The 18,345-nt window shown below is 47.1% G+C and overlaps 5 protein-coding genes and 1 pseudogene across 6 annotated transcripts; 4 read left to right on the plus strand and 2 right to left on the minus strand.

Annotated features, from left to right (window-relative positions):
- Positions 1–505: 505 nt before the first annotated feature.
- On the minus strand, positions 506–3,345 carry LOC311429782 (histone H4; the record flags this gene model as incomplete). Its single annotated transcript, XM_084505980.1, has 1 exon — positions 506–3,345. The coding sequence occupies one exon, from the start codon at positions 3,343–3,345 to the stop codon at positions 3,034–3,036; it is 312 nt and encodes a 103-aa protein (XP_084362106.1). The 3' UTR covers positions 506–3,033.
- Positions 547–1,031, plus strand: LOC311429777 (histone H3.2; the record flags this gene model as incomplete). The annotated part of the gene is made up of 1 exon (XM_084505975.1): positions 547–1,031. One exon carries the CDS (start codon positions 547–549, stop codon positions 955–957), a length of 411 nt encoding a protein of 136 aa, XP_084362101.1. The 3' UTR covers positions 958–1,031.
- Positions 1,675–3,375, plus strand: LOC311429779 (histone H2A type 2-C; the record flags this gene model as incomplete). Its single annotated transcript, XM_084505977.1, has 1 exon — positions 1,675–3,375. One exon carries the CDS (start codon positions 1,675–1,677, stop codon positions 2,062–2,064), a length of 390 nt encoding a protein of 129 aa, XP_084362103.1. The 3' UTR covers positions 2,065–3,375.
- Positions 3,376–12,986: 9,611 nt separating this feature from the next.
- LOC311429785 (histone H2A-IV) lies at positions 12,987–15,077 on the minus strand (the record flags this gene model as incomplete). Its single annotated transcript, XM_084505982.1, has 1 exon — positions 12,987–15,077. One exon carries the CDS (start codon positions 15,075–15,077, stop codon positions 14,688–14,690), a length of 390 nt encoding a protein of 129 aa, XP_084362108.1. The 3' UTR covers positions 12,987–14,687.
- Positions 13,024–16,482, plus strand: LOC311429786 (histone H1.01-like; the record flags this gene model as incomplete). The annotated part of the gene is made up of 1 exon (XM_084505983.1): positions 13,024–16,482. The coding sequence occupies one exon, from the start codon at positions 13,024–13,026 to the stop codon at positions 13,678–13,680; it is 657 nt and encodes a 218-aa protein (XP_084362109.1). The 3' UTR covers positions 13,681–16,482.
- LOC311429784 (histone H2B 1/2/3/4/6 pseudogene) lies at positions 15,285–16,482 on the plus strand (annotated as a pseudogene). Its single transcript has one exon. The product of its transcript is annotated as a histone H2B 1/2/3/4/6 pseudogene (transcript).
- Positions 16,483–18,345: the final 1,863 nt, after the last annotated feature.

Raw genomic sequence — 18,345 nt, forward strand, 5'->3', positions numbered from 1 at the left:
AAAAATAGAGTAGATTTTTTCACTTTAATTCCATTACACATTTCCTAATTTTTATGTATCTTCGATACCATTGTTTCCTACTTTCTGATTTCTTTTTTACTGCAATATTTCAAAAAGTTAAAGTAAGGCTTCTTAGAACTTAATGATAAACTAAAGCCTTTCTGCATGAAAACATCGATGCTGAAAACATACATTTTTTTTTTCTGCATAGGGTTAATAAAGAAATATGCAGAAGGGAAAGTAAAATATATTTAAGCTTTTGTAAAGAATCTTCAGGTAGTATGAGGATATATTCCTGAAATGGAAATACAAGTTGATACCGTGTATCAAAAATTATCCGTGTGACTAAGTAAATGGAAAGGACAAAGACGGAACCAGGGGGTGGTCTTTTCCAAAGGCGGTAAATTTAAAATTAGAATCCACCAATGAGATTCAGCGTGTATGTATCCGCCTATCAGAGCTGGGAACGCTGCTATATATACAGGCAGTGTGTGAACGCGCTCTCACTACCTTTTGTTGCTTCGCTTGCAGTAGCTGTTGCTAGCGATGGCGCGCACAAAGCAGACGGCGCGTAAGTCGACGGGCGGGAAGGCGCCCCGCAAGCAGCTGGCCACCAAGGCGGCCCGCAAGAGCGCGCCGGCCACGGGCGGCGTGAAGAAGCCGCACCGCTACCGGCCCGGCACGGTGGCGCTGCGCGAGATCCGCCGCTACCAGAAGTCGACGGAGCTGCTGATCCGCAAGCTGCCCTTCCAGCGGCTGGTGCGCGAGATCGCGCAGGACTTCAAGACCGACCTGCGCTTCCAGAGCTCGGCCGTGATGGCGCTGCAGGAGGCGAGCGAGGCCTACCTGGTGGGGCTCTTCGAGGACACCAACCTGTGCGCCATCCACGCCAAGCGCGTCACCATCATGCCCAAGGACATCCAGCTCGCCCGCCGCATCCGAGGGGAGCGTGCATAAGCAGATTTCAATCACAAAATCTCAATTTTACACGACAACTATCATCATCCCAAAGGCTCTTTTAAGAGCCAATACATAAACCGTAAAAAGAGCTGTGGCACTCTTTATTGGAATATAATTGTTAACTATATCTTCAAGGTGTAGGTATCGGGCAAAGCAGATCATCCTTCTGAAAAGCGTTTCTAAATTATAAATGGTTATTAATAAGTACAAACAAGGAGATACCATGTTTCCTTTGCCGGATCTCCCCTCACCCGCTGAGGCACCCGCCCAAACATTTCTCCCTGCCCCCATTCTCAAATCCCCCAGGTTTGCCATCCACTCGCCCCCCCCCCCCCCCAGCGGCAGAGATGCCGTAGGAAAAAGGAGCGGTGACAAAAGGGACGAGAAGGACGGGGGCCGGCGCGGAAGCGGGCTGCAGCGCCTGGCGCCGAGTTTTCGCACCGCGATCGGAGCGGAGCCGCCCGGTGCGTCCCGCGGCGTCATTGGCTGGGCCGAGAAGGAGAGGTGGGGGGAAGGGTCGCTGTGCCGTGCCGATTGGTGAGGGCGAGATTCGCTCGGGCATTGGCTGCGCGCTCCCCGGGTGCGCCTGGGCCTATCAGGAGGCGCGGGCCGCGCAAGGGGAAGGGATATAAGGGCGGGCCGCGGGGCGCGGGTAATTCACTCGGAGAGGGCTTCTCGTCGGGTGTGTGTGCAGCGCGCAGAGAGCGAGCAGCGATGTCAGGCCGCGGGAAGCAGGGCGGGAAGGCGCGGGCCAAGGCCAAGTCGCGCTCGTCGCGGGCCGGGCTGCAGTTCCCCGTGGGCCGCGTGCACCGGCTGCTGCGCAAGGGCAACTACGCGGAGCGGGTGGGCGCCGGCGCCCCGGTGTACCTGGCGGCCGTGCTGGAGTACCTGACGGCCGAGATCCTGGAGCTGGCGGGCAACGCGGCCCGCGACAACAAGAAGACGCGCATCATCCCCCGCCACCTGCAGCTGGCCATCCGCAACGACGAGGAGCTCAACAAGCTGCTGGGCAAGGTCACCATCGCGCAGGGCGGGGTGCTGCCCAACATCCAGGCCGTGCTGCTGCCCAAGAAGACCGAAAGCCACAAGGCAAAGAGCAAGTAAAGCGGCCCCGGAGACAGGCCGGCGCGGACCACTGAAACCCAAAGGCTCTTTTCAGAGCCACCCACAGCCTCGAGAAAGAGCTTGAGACGCTCCTGTTGAAGAGGTACAGAGAGAGGAGAGGGGGCGTACGCCCGCCCTTCTGACGAGAAGTGTGCGGGAGTCTTGCCCTGCTCTAACGCCCAGGCTCTACGTGGGAGAGCCCGGTTGCGGCCGGGCAGCCTCGGCCCTTCCTCGTAGGCCCCGCACTCACCCCCGGAGCAGCGCTCTGAGCCCAGGCGCCGCCAGCTGCGGCGAGCCGGGCTCGAGCAGAGCCGCCCGTGGCGCGGGAGCGGTTGGAGCCTGTGGCTGCCCCGCGCGGGCTTTTCAAAGGGTGAGGGCGCTCCGCCTCCTAAAGCGAGCCCAGCGCGCGTGGTCGCTGTGCTTTTTTTCTGCGGGCTGGAGCCACTGGGAGGGAAGAGTGGCCTCCCCCATGCCCTCAGGGTGCTTGACAAGGCGGATACCTTCCTCCCCCCTTGCTCGCTAGGGGCCCCCCTTCGCTCGCGGCTCTTCCGGACGTGGCTACAGCCCTGGGAGGACCGGAGCCTACGCCCAGCACATTGCAGGCTTGCTCGCAGTAGGGGTGGGCGCCTCCCTCGGAAGGGCCACCGGCTCGTACAGCGCTCAGTTAACAAGCAGCCCAACCAGTTTCTCCCGGAAGCGGCTGCTAAACGCGAAGAGCAGCGAGGGAAGTGGGAAGGGAATTACATAACAGAGCCCTGCGAAACAGCCTCAAGCACCACGATACGATACGGTGCTAGGCACCAAAACCTTAGTGGGGCGGGTAGAAACTAGTTGCAAGATACTTCTGTACAGAAACAGCTTCAAGAACCCGACCAAACGCGATACAGCTCTTTCTGAAGAGAAGGTGGGCGGCTCTTAAAAGAGCCTTTGGGGTGTCGAGAGGGTCCGAGAAGCAGCTGCCTGCGCGCTTTAGCCGCCGAAGCCGTAGAGGGTGCGTCCCTGGCGCTTGAGGGCGTAGACCACGTCCATGGCCGTGACCGTCTTGCGCTTGGCGTGCTCGGTGTAGGTGACGGCGTCGCGGATCACGTTCTCCAGGAAGACCTTGAGCACGCCGCGCGTCTCCTCGTAGATGAGCCCCGAGATGCGCTTGACGCCGCCGCGCCGCGCCAGGCGCCGGATGGCCGGCTTGGTGATGCCCTGGATGTTGTCGCGCAGCACCTTGCGGTGCCGCTTGGCGCCCCCCTTGCCAAGCCCCTTCCCGCCCTTGCCTCTGCCGGACATGGTGCCGCTGCTGCTGCCTGAGCCGAGATGCGAGCGGCCCGCTGCCGCGCCGCGCCCTTTATAGCGGGGGAGCCGACCTGGTTGGAAGCAGGGGCGGGCGCGAGGCGGGGGCGGTCCCGGCGGCGCGTCCCCTCCTGCGGCCGGGGCGGGGCGGGGCGGGGCCTTCACCCTCCGCCCTCCGCCCTCCGCCGCCTCTCTCGGGCACCTCCCGGGGCCCCGCCGCGGCCCCGGCCCCGGCCCCGGCCCCGGCCCCGCCTCGGCCTCGCCCCTCCCGGTCCCCGGCGGCTCCGGGCGGGGCGGTGGCGCTCCGGCTTCTTTCTCTCCGGGGCCGAGCGTGACTGCATACGCTTCTCCAATATTATTTTTTAATTCTACATATTTGTTTTTAAAATAAACATTTATAATTTAATATTATTAGTAATTAATATTAAAATCAATACAATTACAATTTTCTCTTATTTCTTGTTAAGTGGGCTGTTTGACACACAGGATACTTGGTAAGCCAAGGAGTACTTGAGTGGTAATCAGTTGTGTGAAAGCAATCAGTTTTCATGCACCTGGAAGCAAATCTCTGAATTTTACCTACAGAGATCATGCATTTATTAGTAAGTATAATAACCAGATACAGTTTTCTAGCTTAAAATATCTGTCCACTAATTTGGTTACATGCCTACCATGCATGCTACTCACTCCGAAGTTTGTTTTTTTGTCCCTGCAAATCTCTAAATCTAGTCCTACACTCTCCTCGATTCATAAATGAAGGTAGCATGTAATAAAGTTTGTGGCTGGGATAATGCACACAGCGTGTCTCCCAATATCCCCTGGAGCACCCATGAATTTAGAATTATCATTGCCACTTCCAGTGGCTTCTTTCTGTCATGTTTACAAGATTCTTGGGGACTGCTCTTGAGAGCAGAAGCTGGGATGTCACTGGGTTACTGTGTTTCCAGGTGATAGCTTCTCTGAAATATTGCATTCAAAACACCCTGCATGCTGCACTAGGCAACTGTAGGAAAGCCATTTTCTCCCAGTCCATTGTTGTAAGTTCAAGAAAGCCTTTTGTCATTCATTCCAAGATATTTGTCTGCATCATAAATAACCCATTTCCTTATATAAGTGACTATGCTACATGAGTTTGATACATGAGCCTGAGAACTAACTTAAGCACAAGTAAGAAATAGAATCAATTTCCAGATGGGAAAAAAAAAATCTTAGCTCACCTCTGCGCAACCATGAATTAGTCAAAGACCCATGTTAGCCACTTTTTGAATCAAGCAAATTGTGTGTGTGTTGCTGACAACTGCCGTTGCTAAGATGTGAACCATGTCTCAGTACTTCTGAGGTCATATTGCAAGAACTCAATGGTAGTGCTGAGCACTGGCTGCTAAATGTAAGATGTGATGGGTCACCCCAAGGCCTTATGCTAGCATCTGGTTTGTGCTACAGGCCATTAAGAAAGCCATTTCTATGCCTTCACCTCAGGTTAGAGAAAAGTGTGCATCTTATTGTAGAAGCTGGCTATGCCTGACACTCAGACTGTGGTATCGCTGTCGAGTCCATGATGGGCTTTATCAGCACGGAGCTGGAGTTGATCCTTTTTTTCTCTCCTGTGTCTGGAGTGTTGCTGAAGATTAAGTCACAAATATCCTGGTCATGCTTAAAAAGGATTATACATCCATCTAGATCACTGCTACTAATTGGATGAAAATTAGTCATGCACATCAAATGCACAACAAAAGTGACTACTTCAGCTATGTGCATGTGTACCTCCATGACTGCAAAGATCTGACATCATTCTGAGTGGATAGGTACTTTTTTTTTTAATTATTTTTTTCTTTTCATGTAATATGTATTTGTTGCTGTGATACAACCTCACAACAGAAAATCAGTCATCACAACAGTTAAAGCTATACCTCAGTTTCTGCTGGCTGTCCTTGCAGGGCTCAAAGCCCTCTGGGGCTGTAAGATTTGCATAATTCCAGTATGGAGAGTGTGACTACAATCCTGATACACACCTCATTATCCAGAGACAGAGGAAAGCCTGTCAAGATGAAAGGCTCTGGGAACTCTGACAAGCCTTTTTCTAGCTGGCACTGGCATTGGTTCTGTCTCTGTCATGGTGACTCCAGGAGGGAAGGTCTGTGCAAGTGATGGGATCTAAAAATATAATGATGAGGTAATTCTTTCCCAGCACCTTTCAGCTCAGATATTTTATACAGGAATCTCTCTGCCTGGCCTTGAAGGCTTCTGATTTTTTCCTCTGTCCTGTCAAATTACTTGTCGTTCCCTCCCCAGTAGACATATTCTCTTCACCTCTCCTCAGCCACAAGAAAGGGTGTTTAGCCTTCCTACTGTGCTGGTTGCCACTTTGTCCCACTTCATCTGCACCATAGAAAGTACGTTTTTCAGCTTTTTGCAAACACATACAGACAGGTCACTTAACTGCATATAAACGGGATTCTTCTCAAATAAATAGATAAATCCCACTTAGTATACATGTCCATCAACTGTTTCCCCATCTCCCACACCCACTTTCAATGTCCCTGTTCCTCAGCTTCTTATTATATGTCATGCTAAATCATGTAATGATTTAGTATCTCTCATGTAATACTAAATCATGTAATCATGATTCTAAATCTGTATACAGAGAAAGTCAATAAACACTGGATAAAAAATCCATTGAGGGCTCTCCAGTTCAAAGACATCCCCTCTGGCTCACGGTGCCTCTGGCCTACAAATCATTAGGAGTTAAGAGATCATTTTGGTGAGACAGTGTTCTTATACACTTTTTTTTTTTTTTTTTTTTTTTAATTTAGCTGGCCTCTGTCACAGATGGGATATTGGCCCACAAGACAGTTTTTTGTGAATGACTCAGTTCTTGCAGTGTTATGATAACAAGTCACTATCTAGAATACATTACAAAGGGCAGCAGAATCTCAAGGCTGCCCCAGTCATATTGCTCATTCATTTCTCCCTGCTTAGGATCCAGGATTCCTTAACTGCAGAATCAAGTTCAACTACTACACCTTGTATTCCTCCTCTGTCCCCTCCCAGAGTTATATCTTATGTGTCCCTAATACTGACCTTATCTGAGCAAGAGCAAATGTCTCCCTCATCACTGAAGAGGCCATAACCAGGTGTTCCTGTCACCCTAGTGGGAAGGAAGTTACAAAAAAAAGAGATAAAATCATTTTCAATAATCACCATGTTAAGAGAATAAATATGTTGTAAAATAAAAAGAGAAAAACCTAAAAATTAATATTTTTAAAGTATAAGAATGCTTTACTTTTTCCTCGGTGTCAAAAGCAAACAAATATTTCTGGCTTTGTACAGTGATGTGGCTGACAGCAGTAACCCTTGAAAGCCTTTCCATGCACCCAAGGAAGCCAAAACCTCTTTTCTCCTAAATAATTAATTAAAGAACAAGCAGAGATTACACCTTTGTCTCCACTTAGGTTTTGGTACAAATGTTTATCCTACACTGTTATGTTTTTTGTTTGTTTTTTGGTTTGTTGGTTGTTGCTTCTTTTTTTCTTCCATTTTTTCTTTTTCTCTCTTCCTGCCGCCTCCCACCAGCAGATGTTTATTTAAGTGAATATGCATTAAATGTAGACAGTTGGTATTAGAATTACTCAAATAATGAGCAGACCCTTCTCTCAACAGACTTGGATGATGGGGACTATGAATTTTCCTTCCTTGTAAGGGCCTCCTATTGCAGTTTGGGTAAATCCACAAACCCCAAAACCCACCTGGCTTCTTTTCACTTGCTACCTCTATAGAGCTGGACAGAGGCTGATCCCTGCCCATAGCTGCTTAGTGCTGGCTTTGTTTCCTGGTCTTTAAACCTTATAGTTAAATGGAAGGTGTTACAGACTTCTAAATTTAAACAACACACTAGTTAAGCTTATTATTCTGCTCTTTATTTCATGTACAAATCAACAAAAGATTCACTACATTTTCAGCGTGTAAGAAACAAAACAAACAAACAAAAAAACTGTATCAGGAAGGCCAAGGTTTAGACTTTAATACACTTAACTACTTAACTACTTCCTCAGACTAGCATACACATGGCAGGTTGCAGGCAAAATACATGAAAAAATAAAGTGCTGGGACTTCTTGAATGTGCCCATCCTGTACACACATATCTCACTCAGCAGCCTGTGAAGCCAAATTCCTGACTTCCTAGCTGTCTGATAGCAGGAGTGCTGAGTGACGGCCCTCACTTGTTTATTGTAGGGAAATAGGGGCACCAGCCAGCCCTAGCAGTGTCTCTGGCAGTCTGGGTGACCTCCTAACCAGGGACAGTGCCTCTGTGGCACCAGCGTTTAGCTTTCACAGCTGTGAAGCATGTGCTATAAAAAACATAAGCTAAAGCACAGCATTTAATACCTCTTCAAAACCTTTTTTTTTTTTCTGTTTTCTAAAGGAAGACAGCAAGCCTATGTCACTGCCAACCTAATGCTGCCTTGTGATACTCCTGCTCTAGAACGATGGCACAAACAGCCCTATCTGGAGCAAAGACCTGTTTCACCCCCACAGCTCAGTAAAACTGGCAAGGCAGCATCCCTTAGCAAAAGCAACTTCACAAGCTGTATGACAAAACACTTTGGCTCTCAGTGATGGTGTGTGCCAAGCCTACATGGTATTTGGGTACCACTGTCACTGCTTGTGTGACAAAAAAAAAAAAAAAAAAAAAAAAAAAAAGGTGTTTGTTGGGTTGCAACCCAAATCTACCTTGCATCTTGTCTCATCAGCACCTGGGGTGTTATCCATCAGGGTGGACTGCAGACCTGCTCTGTATGCATGTACCAACCCAAAGTCACTTTGTTCCCTGAGAAATGTCAAACAGAGCTCTAACTGGAGGTAGGGGAGCATGTAGATTGATCATATTGTTCCCTGCAAGCACCAGTGCTGCTCTTAGCAGTATTCACAGGGCGTACAGGCACACACGTAGGAAAGGGTGGAGAGCAGAAAAGGTGAAGAATTGCCAAGGGGTTGTGGGGAGTAAGAGCAGGCTGCTCAGCATTGCTCTGTGTGGGCTGCTCACTGGTCTGAGAAGTCAGACCTCCATGCTGATGGAGACACTACTCTGAAAGGACAATATGGTAGCACACTTTCTTAATGACATTCACTGTTATTAAATGAGGGTAAAAGAAAAGCACGAGCAATTCGGGTGGAAAGGAGTTCTTTGTGTAGCAATGGATGGTTGAGCTTCTGTTCTTGTTGCTTACATATCACAGACAGCTTGTCTCAGGGCCTGACATTCTTGATCTATGGCTGATGACTACATTCAAAGCATGTCAGGGTGGTCCAGAAGTTCATCTGTCAAATGCCTTACTTTAGTTTTGGAAGACCAGAGTTCTTTAAGACATGAATAATACTGTTCTTTGATAGCTGACTGACAACGAGGACCTTTTCTCTGCCGATGTGTGAGAAAAGTAAAAATATTTTAACCTGGTCAACAGTAGAGGCTCCTGTGTGGCACGGAGCAAAGTGCATCTTTTTTCCCCCTTGCTCCGGGGGAAGGTTTTGGCCTCCAAATTTTTGTTGCTTATTTTCCCTTCCCCTACGGACCAAGGGGAATGCCCACCAAGAAGGGCATCCTTCCCTGTTCCTTTGACTATTGCCATACCCAGGTTAAAGACTAGGTTTTCAGTTCCAAAATGACACGGCATAGCAATGTCAATGCAGGGAGGCCTCAATGAGTGCCCCATCCCTTAACCAAGAGTACAGGGAGGAGTGTGCAGCATTCCAGAAAGCTGAGTCTACAGAGACAGTCACCCACTGCCCTACCCTACTTGTCCTGCCCACTACAGATGCTTGGCCCTATGCTGGCTTAAAAAGCCCTGCATGGCTTCATTACACCTGGGAGTCTTCCTCAGCATCAGCAGCAAAAGCAACACTGGTGTTATGTAGGCAAAGACTTGAAGAACTGCAATGAGTTTGTAATTTGGTAGGTACTACTTTGAAATTGCATAGCAAAGGGTTAAAAAGCTGTTAAACTGTGCTGGCTGGTTGGATCACAAGAGTTATTACATTTGTAACTCGGATAAAGATGAAGTCACTGAGGGTAAGTAAGACATGGGTGTAACGTTGTAATATGAGTGTAATCACGGTTGCAGGGAGTATTTACACCTCATTCCTGAGGAACATGTACACAGGAGTGCAGCACACAGCATAAAGACCCTCACTGAAATCTCTGGAAACTGTTGCTTGGAGGAAAGGAAGGGACTGTGCTGCTTGGGCATACCCACTGTACTTTCTCCAGCTGTCTAAGAAAGATCCATCACAGGACTCTTCCACAGCTGGTGGAGTAGCCCATGAACCATGTTTGCATGGCTAGCTCTCATGCTAATGCCTCCTAACCAAATTCCTTGAGAACAACCGCCATGTTACCCTGCACTAATGCACACATATCTAAATATAACCCAGAGATCATATTCTGAGGAACAAGTACTGGCAGGTCCTAAACTGGAGATGGGAATGTTTGATAGTTCTCACGTGCTGCACCATCTCTTGGCTGTGGTTTGTGTCTCCTTGCTTACACCAAGAGGTCTTAATAGAAAAATGCAAAAGTTGGACAGAACTGGACATCTGAAGGGAAGTGACTTGTAGTGCTCAGATTGCAATCATGTACAGGTTTGTGATGTAGTGTGGCCTGCTGGGCTGCCCACAAGGTGAGAAGAATTGAAGTCATTCAGACGTAGCAGATATTACAGTGATGATCTCTCTAAAGTCACCTCTGGAGATCCTTATGTCATTCTCCTCCTTTTTTAATGAATGAGGAAGTCTACCTCCCTCCACTCTCCTTATTGGGAAAACCAAACTGCAGGCAAGAGTTTAGGTAGGGGCCTATTGAGGTCTTTCTATAACAAAAGATGCCTAAAATGCCTAACATGCATAAAATAAGATTATTTTTTTTTCCTTTTTCTCACTTGCTCACCTAGAGATTAAACTGTGATTCCTGTTTCCTTTAGAATCCTTCATCACCTTTTTTATTTGCCTGATTACATTTCTCCGTTCCTTCTTACCTATCTGTTCTGACTGTGGAGCAAACTCTTTTTCAAACTCCCAAATGCATTATAGCTTTCCACAATATTGGTCCTGCATGTATTTCTTTCAAGTAGAGATGATATGCTACAAACACAGTTCTGTGTTGCTGAAGTTATTTTCCACCTTTGCCGGAGAGCCACTAGAAAAGAAAGAGCAGAACCTAGTGTTATCCCCATGTCATGAAATTTATGAAGTTACTTCAGTTTATTTTAAAGTGGCAAGCTGTAACTGTTGTAGATCAGAAGCTCCTACCCATATTATTAGCTGGCCCTTCTGGGAAAGGGAGAGGGTAGCAAGTGCTGGGAGAAAGGCTAGGCAGACAATTGGGACAGTGACCATCTTAGCCACTTCGGTTTCAGCCCCCAATAAACACAAATCAACACCTTGTGAAGCCACAACTGAGGGGTGCAGTATTTAAATCTCCTTCAGTGAAGCCTACTGAAGTTAATGCATATGAGTTCAGAATAACAAGATTGGGCAGGAACAGTTTTCATGCTGCAGGCATGTCATACATGATCTACACCTTTCTTCTGTCTTATGTGCCGTGAAGTCTCTTGGCAGCTGTTAAATGTCATCTCCAAGCCCTGCTAGATGTTGCCCTATGTAATCAAGTCACTGGAACATCTCATTCATTGGTTTATGAGCACGTGTAGAAAATGAGCTAACAAAAAATCTTATTTTACTGCAATTTTGGTAACTGATGGAGGTATGTCTTCAATATCCACATTCAGTCCGATATATTTCATTCTCATATCCTTCTCTTGTGCTGCATAATTTTTACAAACAAGATCCAGAAAGCTCCAATGAGATACCTCCTTCTATCACCTTCCTCTTGTAACATTACAGAGCTCAAGTGCACTTTTCCTGCAATCTTTTTCCTTATAGTTTTGTCTTCTAGGATGCAGGTTGCATTGCTTCTCTTTATAGTGTTTGGTTTTGTAATCAGTGAAACCCAATTTAACAGAAAACTAACGTTTTCATGTTGTATTCATGTTTAGTGTTGACAAAGCAGCAGCTGTAAATGAAAAAAAAAAAAAAAAGTGGAAATAGAATTACACTTATCTAAAGTTAAGCATTTATACAATTTGAAATTTTGGTTGCCAATATCTGCATAAATTGTGTTTACATCTGTGCTATATCTGGTGATATCAAAGAAAATGAGAAAGCTAGGTTTAAGTGTAATATTTGTGTGATTCTTAAATAACTATTAAAAGGCAATGGATAATATGCTTCTTTATAAAAAGGTACAGATTCAGTAGTATTATTCCAGAACTCCATCCTGTTTTCAGCAGATTACATGATCTTCAACCAGATATCAATATTGATTGAATTCTTCCTGGTTCTTTAGGAGTGAACTATGGCCTACCACTCCCCTAATTGAAACCCAGGTTATCACAATAAGTTCTTGTCAGGAAAGCAGTTCCTCATTTCTATGACTGTAAAATGCCTAAGAAAGAATTAGGTGGGCTTTTTTTTCTTTTTTCTTTTTTGAACGGTGAGAAGATTCAGCATTGGCTTTGTTGAAACCTTTGTTTCAATACACTGTCTGAGAGGCACAGAAAAAAAAAAAAAAAAAGTAATGTGGTTTTAAATTTTCCAGCTATTACAAAAAATACACAACAAGATAATGCTTTCTGGGCAGTAAGAACCTAACTACATAACTGCTACGTTAGGTCCTCCACATCTTAAATTACTAGAGACACAAAAGTAATATCAATAAAAATAACCAGAAGTTTAGGAGATTGCTTTCTGTTAGAATGCTGCTGTTTTGTAATGTAGGGTATTGAGTTACTTGAAATAGAAATGCAATGTGAAAAAAAATAATCTTGATCCACTTAATAATTAGTACAGAAATTCATATGGAAAACAAACAAAGGAAAAAAAGCACAAGGCAGCAGGGTAACTTTGCCTCCCTTCTAGTGAAATTCCAAGAAGACAAAATAAAACAACTACATGTTCATAGATTTCCAAACATTAACAAATTGCTTATGGCTGTATAATAAGTGCAATAGGAGGTAGTATGAGACACTATTTCAATAGACTTTAGCGTTTTAGGAGGTAAAACACATGGTCAAAGGAACCGGTTCTTAATCCATATTCAGAGCTGAAAGAGGAGTCTGTGTTACTTCCTCCTCTTCAAAATCAATTTAAACAGTCAAAATAGCTTTAAATCGGCAGATTTCGGTTTAGACCACAAGAAAACCCTCTAAAGAATCAGATATAGCCGTTGCCGTGACATTTATGTCGAAAGGAAATTTTTAATTTGCAATGAAAAACAAAAGTTTCTCTCTTCAGAGGTCTCTCCAGCAGCAGCACACGGGATTTCTGGCTTCTCCTTTATCTCAGGACGCGTGTCCGCGGCTGGAAACTCTCCCGAACGCAAGTACCTGGTCTTCTCCTCCCTCCCCGGGGAGATGGGGCGATTTGGTGGCAGAAATTCCGAGGAAAATACACTTTTGTTAGTCCAAAGAAACACAAATCGAGCACACCGAAGGGCTCCCCGGCCGTGCAGCGGGGCGGGCTCTGCAACGCACCAATCACCGCGCGGCTCCTCTCTAAAAATACGAGCATCTGACCCGCGCCAGCCCAATTGTGTTCGCCTGCTCCGCAGAGGACGCCGCCGCGATGTCCGAGACCGCTCCCGCCGCCGCTCCCGATGCGCCCGCGCCCAGCGCCAAGGCCGCCGGCAAGAAGCCGAAGAAGGCGGCGGGCGGCTCCAAGGCGCGCAAGCCCGCGGGCCCCAGCGTCACCGAGCTGATCACCAAGGCCGTGGCCGCCTCCAAGGAGCGCAAGGGGCTCTCCCTCGCCGCGCTCAAGAAGGCGCTGGCCGCCGGCGGCTACGACGTGGAGAAGAACAACAGCCGCATCAAGCTGGGGCTCAAGAGCCTCGTCGGCAAGGGCACCCTGGTGCAGACCAAGGGCACCGGCGCCTCCGGCTCCTTCCGCCTCAGCAAGAAGCCCGGCGAGGTGAAGGAGAAGGCGCCCAAGAAGCGGGCGGCCGCGGCCAAGCCCAAGAAGCCGGCGGCCAAGAAGCCTGCCAGCGCCGCCAAGAAGCCCAAGAAGGCGGCGGTGAAGAAGAGCCCCAAGAAAGCCAAGAAGCCGGCAGCCGCCGCCACCAAGAAAGCAGCCAAGAGCCCCAAGAAGACCGCCAAGGCTGGCCGCCCCAAGAAGGCAGCAAAGAGCCCGGCTAAGGCAAAGGCGGTGAAGCCCAAAGCTGCCAAGCCCAAGGCAGCCAAGCCGAAAGCAGCCAAGGCAAAGAAGGCAGCGCCCAAGAAGAAGTAAATTATCCTCGAAGAGTCCTGCTGTACATATTTTGTTATCCAACGGCTCTTTTAAGAGCCACCCACACTTTCCCTAAAGGAGCTGAGGCACCGAGGTCGTCAGTCACCTGCAGCAAGGATCCAGAAATTCGTAAGTCGTCAGAGGTCAATTGTCTTTTTCCCCTGCGATTTCTGAAGCGAACCCTAACGAGCACGGTATAGCGCGGCGGCTTTAGGGAAGTGTAGACTTTTGCATCTTTTGCCGAGTAATTGGTTTGACTGTCACGACGAAATGTTTTATAATGATTTGATAAAAATCGGATGTAACTTTTTTTAAGTATATATTTTGTAACAAAAGTAATGGATTTGCCAGGCACGCTACTACTGAGCCATGTCTAATGTATTGTATTATTTCTTAAGGTGCCTCTTTAAATGCTTTGTGTACTACGGGGGGAGGAGGGGAGGCTTTTCTTACCGCCCCGAAAACAGCCCTGAGTCCTCCAATTCCTTTTGTCCTCTTTGAGAAAGAAAAGAAGCTTTAGGTATTGGAAAAGCCCGCCCTGACCAAGGATTGGCCAGCGCGGAGCCCAGCCCGCTGCCCCCTTCCCCCTCCCCGCGCGCTTCCCCGGAGAAGATCGCGGCTGGTGCGGCGGCTGCTGCCGCCCGTAAGGAAGGAAAACGCGGAAGGGGGACGGAGGCGGGACTTAACACCGAAATGGGTTGTTCTCGCTTTCTGCGGTTTGAGAACTAAACGTATTCTGTCTCGTCCCTGGAGGAGTTTGTTTCGGGAGAACATTATGGCACGACTTTGTTAACAAAAACATGGAAAGCGTTGCTACTATGGCCCAAACAAAAATACCGATAATAAACATATGAAAAAAAAACAACACAGCACGGCTTGAGTAGTTCATGCAACTGCATAAGTGTATTACGGATTCCTGAGCTCTTCTATGATTTTGTGGGTGGCTCTGAAAAGAGCCTTTTAATTATCGTCTCGAGGTGTGACAACGCGCAGCCTTCCTGTTGCATTCACTTGGCCTTGGCCTTGTGGCTGTCGGTCTTCTTGGGCAGCAGCACGGCCTGGATGTTGGGCAGCACCCCGCCCTGCGCGATGGTGACCTTGCCCAGCAGCTTGTTGAGCTCCTCGTCGTTGCGGATGGCCAGCTGCAGGTGGCGGGGGATGATGCGCGTCTTCTTGTTGTCGCGGGCCGCGTTGCCCGCCAGCTCCAGGATCTCGGCCGTCAGGTACTCCAGCACGGCCGCCAGGTACACCGGGGCGCCGGCGCCCACCCGCTCCGCGTAGTTGCCCTTGCGCAGCAGCCGGTGCACGCGGCCCACGGGGAACTGCAGCCCGGCCCGCGACGAGCGCGACTTGGCCTTGGCCCGCGCCTTCCCGCCCTGCTTCCCGCGCCCGGACATGGCAGCGACCCGCTCCGCACAGCACCCAGCAGGGGAACGCAGCGCGCAGCCGGCGGCGCTCGGCTATACCCCCGCTATGGCCGGAGCCCCCGCGCTGATAGGCTGGCACGTCGGGCTTCGCCGGGCAGCCAATGAGGGGCCGAATCCAGTTCGGACCAATAAAAGACGGCTGTAGAGGACGGATGACGCGCGGTCGCGTACTGACCAATGAGAGGAGGCAAAAGGAATGCTGCTCATTTGCATAGGGGAGCTATAAATAAATGGCCCGCGGGCGCTTCCTCCACTTTCGTCTTCCTGTTGTCAGCTGAGTGGAAGTCGCTCTCTGAGACAGTCCCGCCGCGAGCAATGCCTGAGCCGGCCAAGTCTGCGCCCGCCCCCAAGAAGGGCTCCAAGAAAGCCGTCACCAAGACGCAGAAGAAGGGCGACAAGAAGCGCAAGAAGAGCCGCAAGGAGAGCTACTCGATCTACGTGTACAAGGTGCTGAAGCAGGTGCACCCCGACACGGGCATCTCGTCCAAGGCCATGGGCATCATGAACTCCTTCGTGAACGACATCTTCGAGCGCATCGCCGGCGAGGCGTCGCGCCTGGCGCACTACAACAAGCGCTCGACCATCACGTCGCGGGAGATCCAGACGGCCGTGCGGCTGCTGCTGCCCGGCGAGCTGGCCAAGCACGCCGTGTCCGAGGGCACCAAGGCGGTCACCAAGTACACCAGCTCCAAGTAAGCTGCCTCCGCAGCCTGTGCCAGACCTGCTCGACCCAAAGGCTCTTTTAAGAGCCACCCACCTTTTCAATAAAAGGGCTGCATAGTCACATAAGGGGGGGGGAGGACGATTCAAGATGTTATTTAATGTGAGAGTCATGTGCAGTTACAGTTAAAACTAATTATGGTAAAAAAATTCGTAGCCAATTCTGTGTATCAGAAAATGAAAACTAAGTATGTGCCAGTAATGTCTTTATTGTGATGGAAATAATTTTTTTTTCTAGGTGAAACTCAACCGTTTACTTTTTCACTTTTGTTTTTAAAATTACGTATTTATTGTACAATGCATCCTGATCAATGTCCTGTTTCAGTTTTCCTACAGTTTTCATGTATCTGCTGCAAATTTAAGGAAAACGTTTGCGTAGATTATTAGGTCTTGAGAGAGAATTCAATTTGCTTTATGGAAACTGCGTACGGTGTTGTAGCTGCTGTAACGACGTCTACCGCTTGAGGGTGCCTCAGTCCTTACATATTTTCAGAGTTGAACTAAAGCAGGTGACCACAGTGCACTGTAATGTAAAAACTTAAATAATAACAATTTTTTTCTTGATAAACTGTTAATCGCTGTTACTAGCTACCAGCTTCCACGTCTAAAAAAGCATATAATGGTTAATAAAACACAAGTTTTTTTCTAAAAGTTACTTACCTTCAGCAGTTTTCTTCTGTACGTGTGAATTTTGCAGGAGTTTGCACGGCTTCTCCCTACATCTTCTTCAGGAGAGAATATTCCCCTTACAAATGCCAAATGAACATGAATATTATTTCATATGTACTTCAGGTTTCCTACATTTATATCTCAGTTATATTGAAATGATTAAGAACTTCAAAACTAGGCACTGTGTATCATGAGCTTATTGTAGTTACTGAGTAGCCCTGAAGTCTTTCATTCCACAAATCACTGTTTTTCTGATTTTCCCCATCATATACATTCTTGGGTAATTAGACATTTCTGCAAATGCAGATCTGAGCCATAATAATCCTCTTCCCCAAATGGATCTGAATAATCCTTAATTCCAAATGTTAACTTGTGGCCTCATCAACACACTTGGCCCCATACGAGGACTGCCTAACCCCAAAGTCAAGCTTTCTGGTACTGACTGACTGTTGTCTGGTAGTGCTGGTACAGAGGCAGGCACTAAGTCTATTACATTGGTTACTAATGTACAGGAATTAATTTCAGCTTGAAGGCTGATGGGGGACATCTTGGATTGGATTTTGGACATCTGATGGTAGGAGCCCTCCACACTCCCTGTTCTGCAGTTTCAAACTGTGTCTGGAGATCTGCTCTCAAGCGCCTTAGTATAAACTAGTTTTAATTTAATAGTTTTAATTTTCTGTGCCTCTCTATGCATCCAGTACTTAAAAAGATGAATGTTGTGTTCCAGTCTCTAGGTTCTTATGTAACGGAATACGTGGGTGGCTAGAGAGGGAATTTAGAAAGAATCTAAAAGCGCTCATATTTTGACAGTGGTGATGATCATTGGAACAATTTGGCAGAAGCTATTATTCTTAGTAATCAGTTATGTAAAAGTCAAATTCATTTCTGTTGTCCTTAAATAAATAAATAAAAAGCTTAGTTTAGACTGCACCTACCACAGGAGCCCAGTGGTGCATTTTGTCCCACTAACTCGGGAATCCACAAGCATTATTACAACTTTTCCTGTTTTTGTATGCTGGCTGCTTTATCTATGTAGCTTTCACATAAATTTTGTGTGATCATTCTCTCTGTTTACTCTATTTTAAGACTGTTCAGTATATGCAATAAAACTGTTTCAGTATGTGCAGTTTTTGCTAGAGTCCTGGAATTTGTCTCCAGATAAACTATTGTTTATGATTTCTTCTTCCAATCTTAGTACAATATTTAAACCTCAGAAACATTATTGGGCTATAATGTGAACAAAGCATTTCAATCTGCACACATGCATCCTCAGATCTATTTGTAATCCAGAAATTGTTCTTTCTTTCAGAAATTGTATCCCAGTGCTGAGACCCAAGTCACTGAGACAAAACCCAACTACTGTGGAAAATGTGTACTTGTTTTTTTACCACCAGCAGTAGCAGTAGGATTTAGGCTAGGCAAGAATAGGAAACATAATGATTTAATTCCACAGGAGTATGAACAGTGAAAATTAATCAAGACAATAGTGTGAATATAAAATCACATGATAGTGCATTCATACATCTTTCATGTCATTTAATATTTACTATTCAGTTCAAAGTAATTTTCTTTGTCTTATATGAGACATTTTTCTCAGATTATATTGCCCAGGAACTGTAGTGTGGCATAATCTTCAAATACATCAACCTAGGAATTGCTATAAACCGTGATCTTTAAACAGGTCATTTATACTGTATTTTTTCTACTGTCTGTGCCTATCTTCAAAACATCTCTCTATTCGCAGCAACAGAAATACAGGGTATATTTATTTTTGTTTATACAAACGTTGTAAAAATACTTTTTTTTTTTTTTTTTTTTAATTAGTACCTTCTATATGAAATGGTCA

The sequence above is a fragment of the Aythya ferina genome (assembly GCF_964211825.1).
Source record: "Aythya ferina genome assembly, chromosome: 1".
Classification (NCBI taxonomy): Eukaryota; Metazoa; Chordata; class Aves; order Anseriformes; family Anatidae; genus Aythya; species Aythya ferina.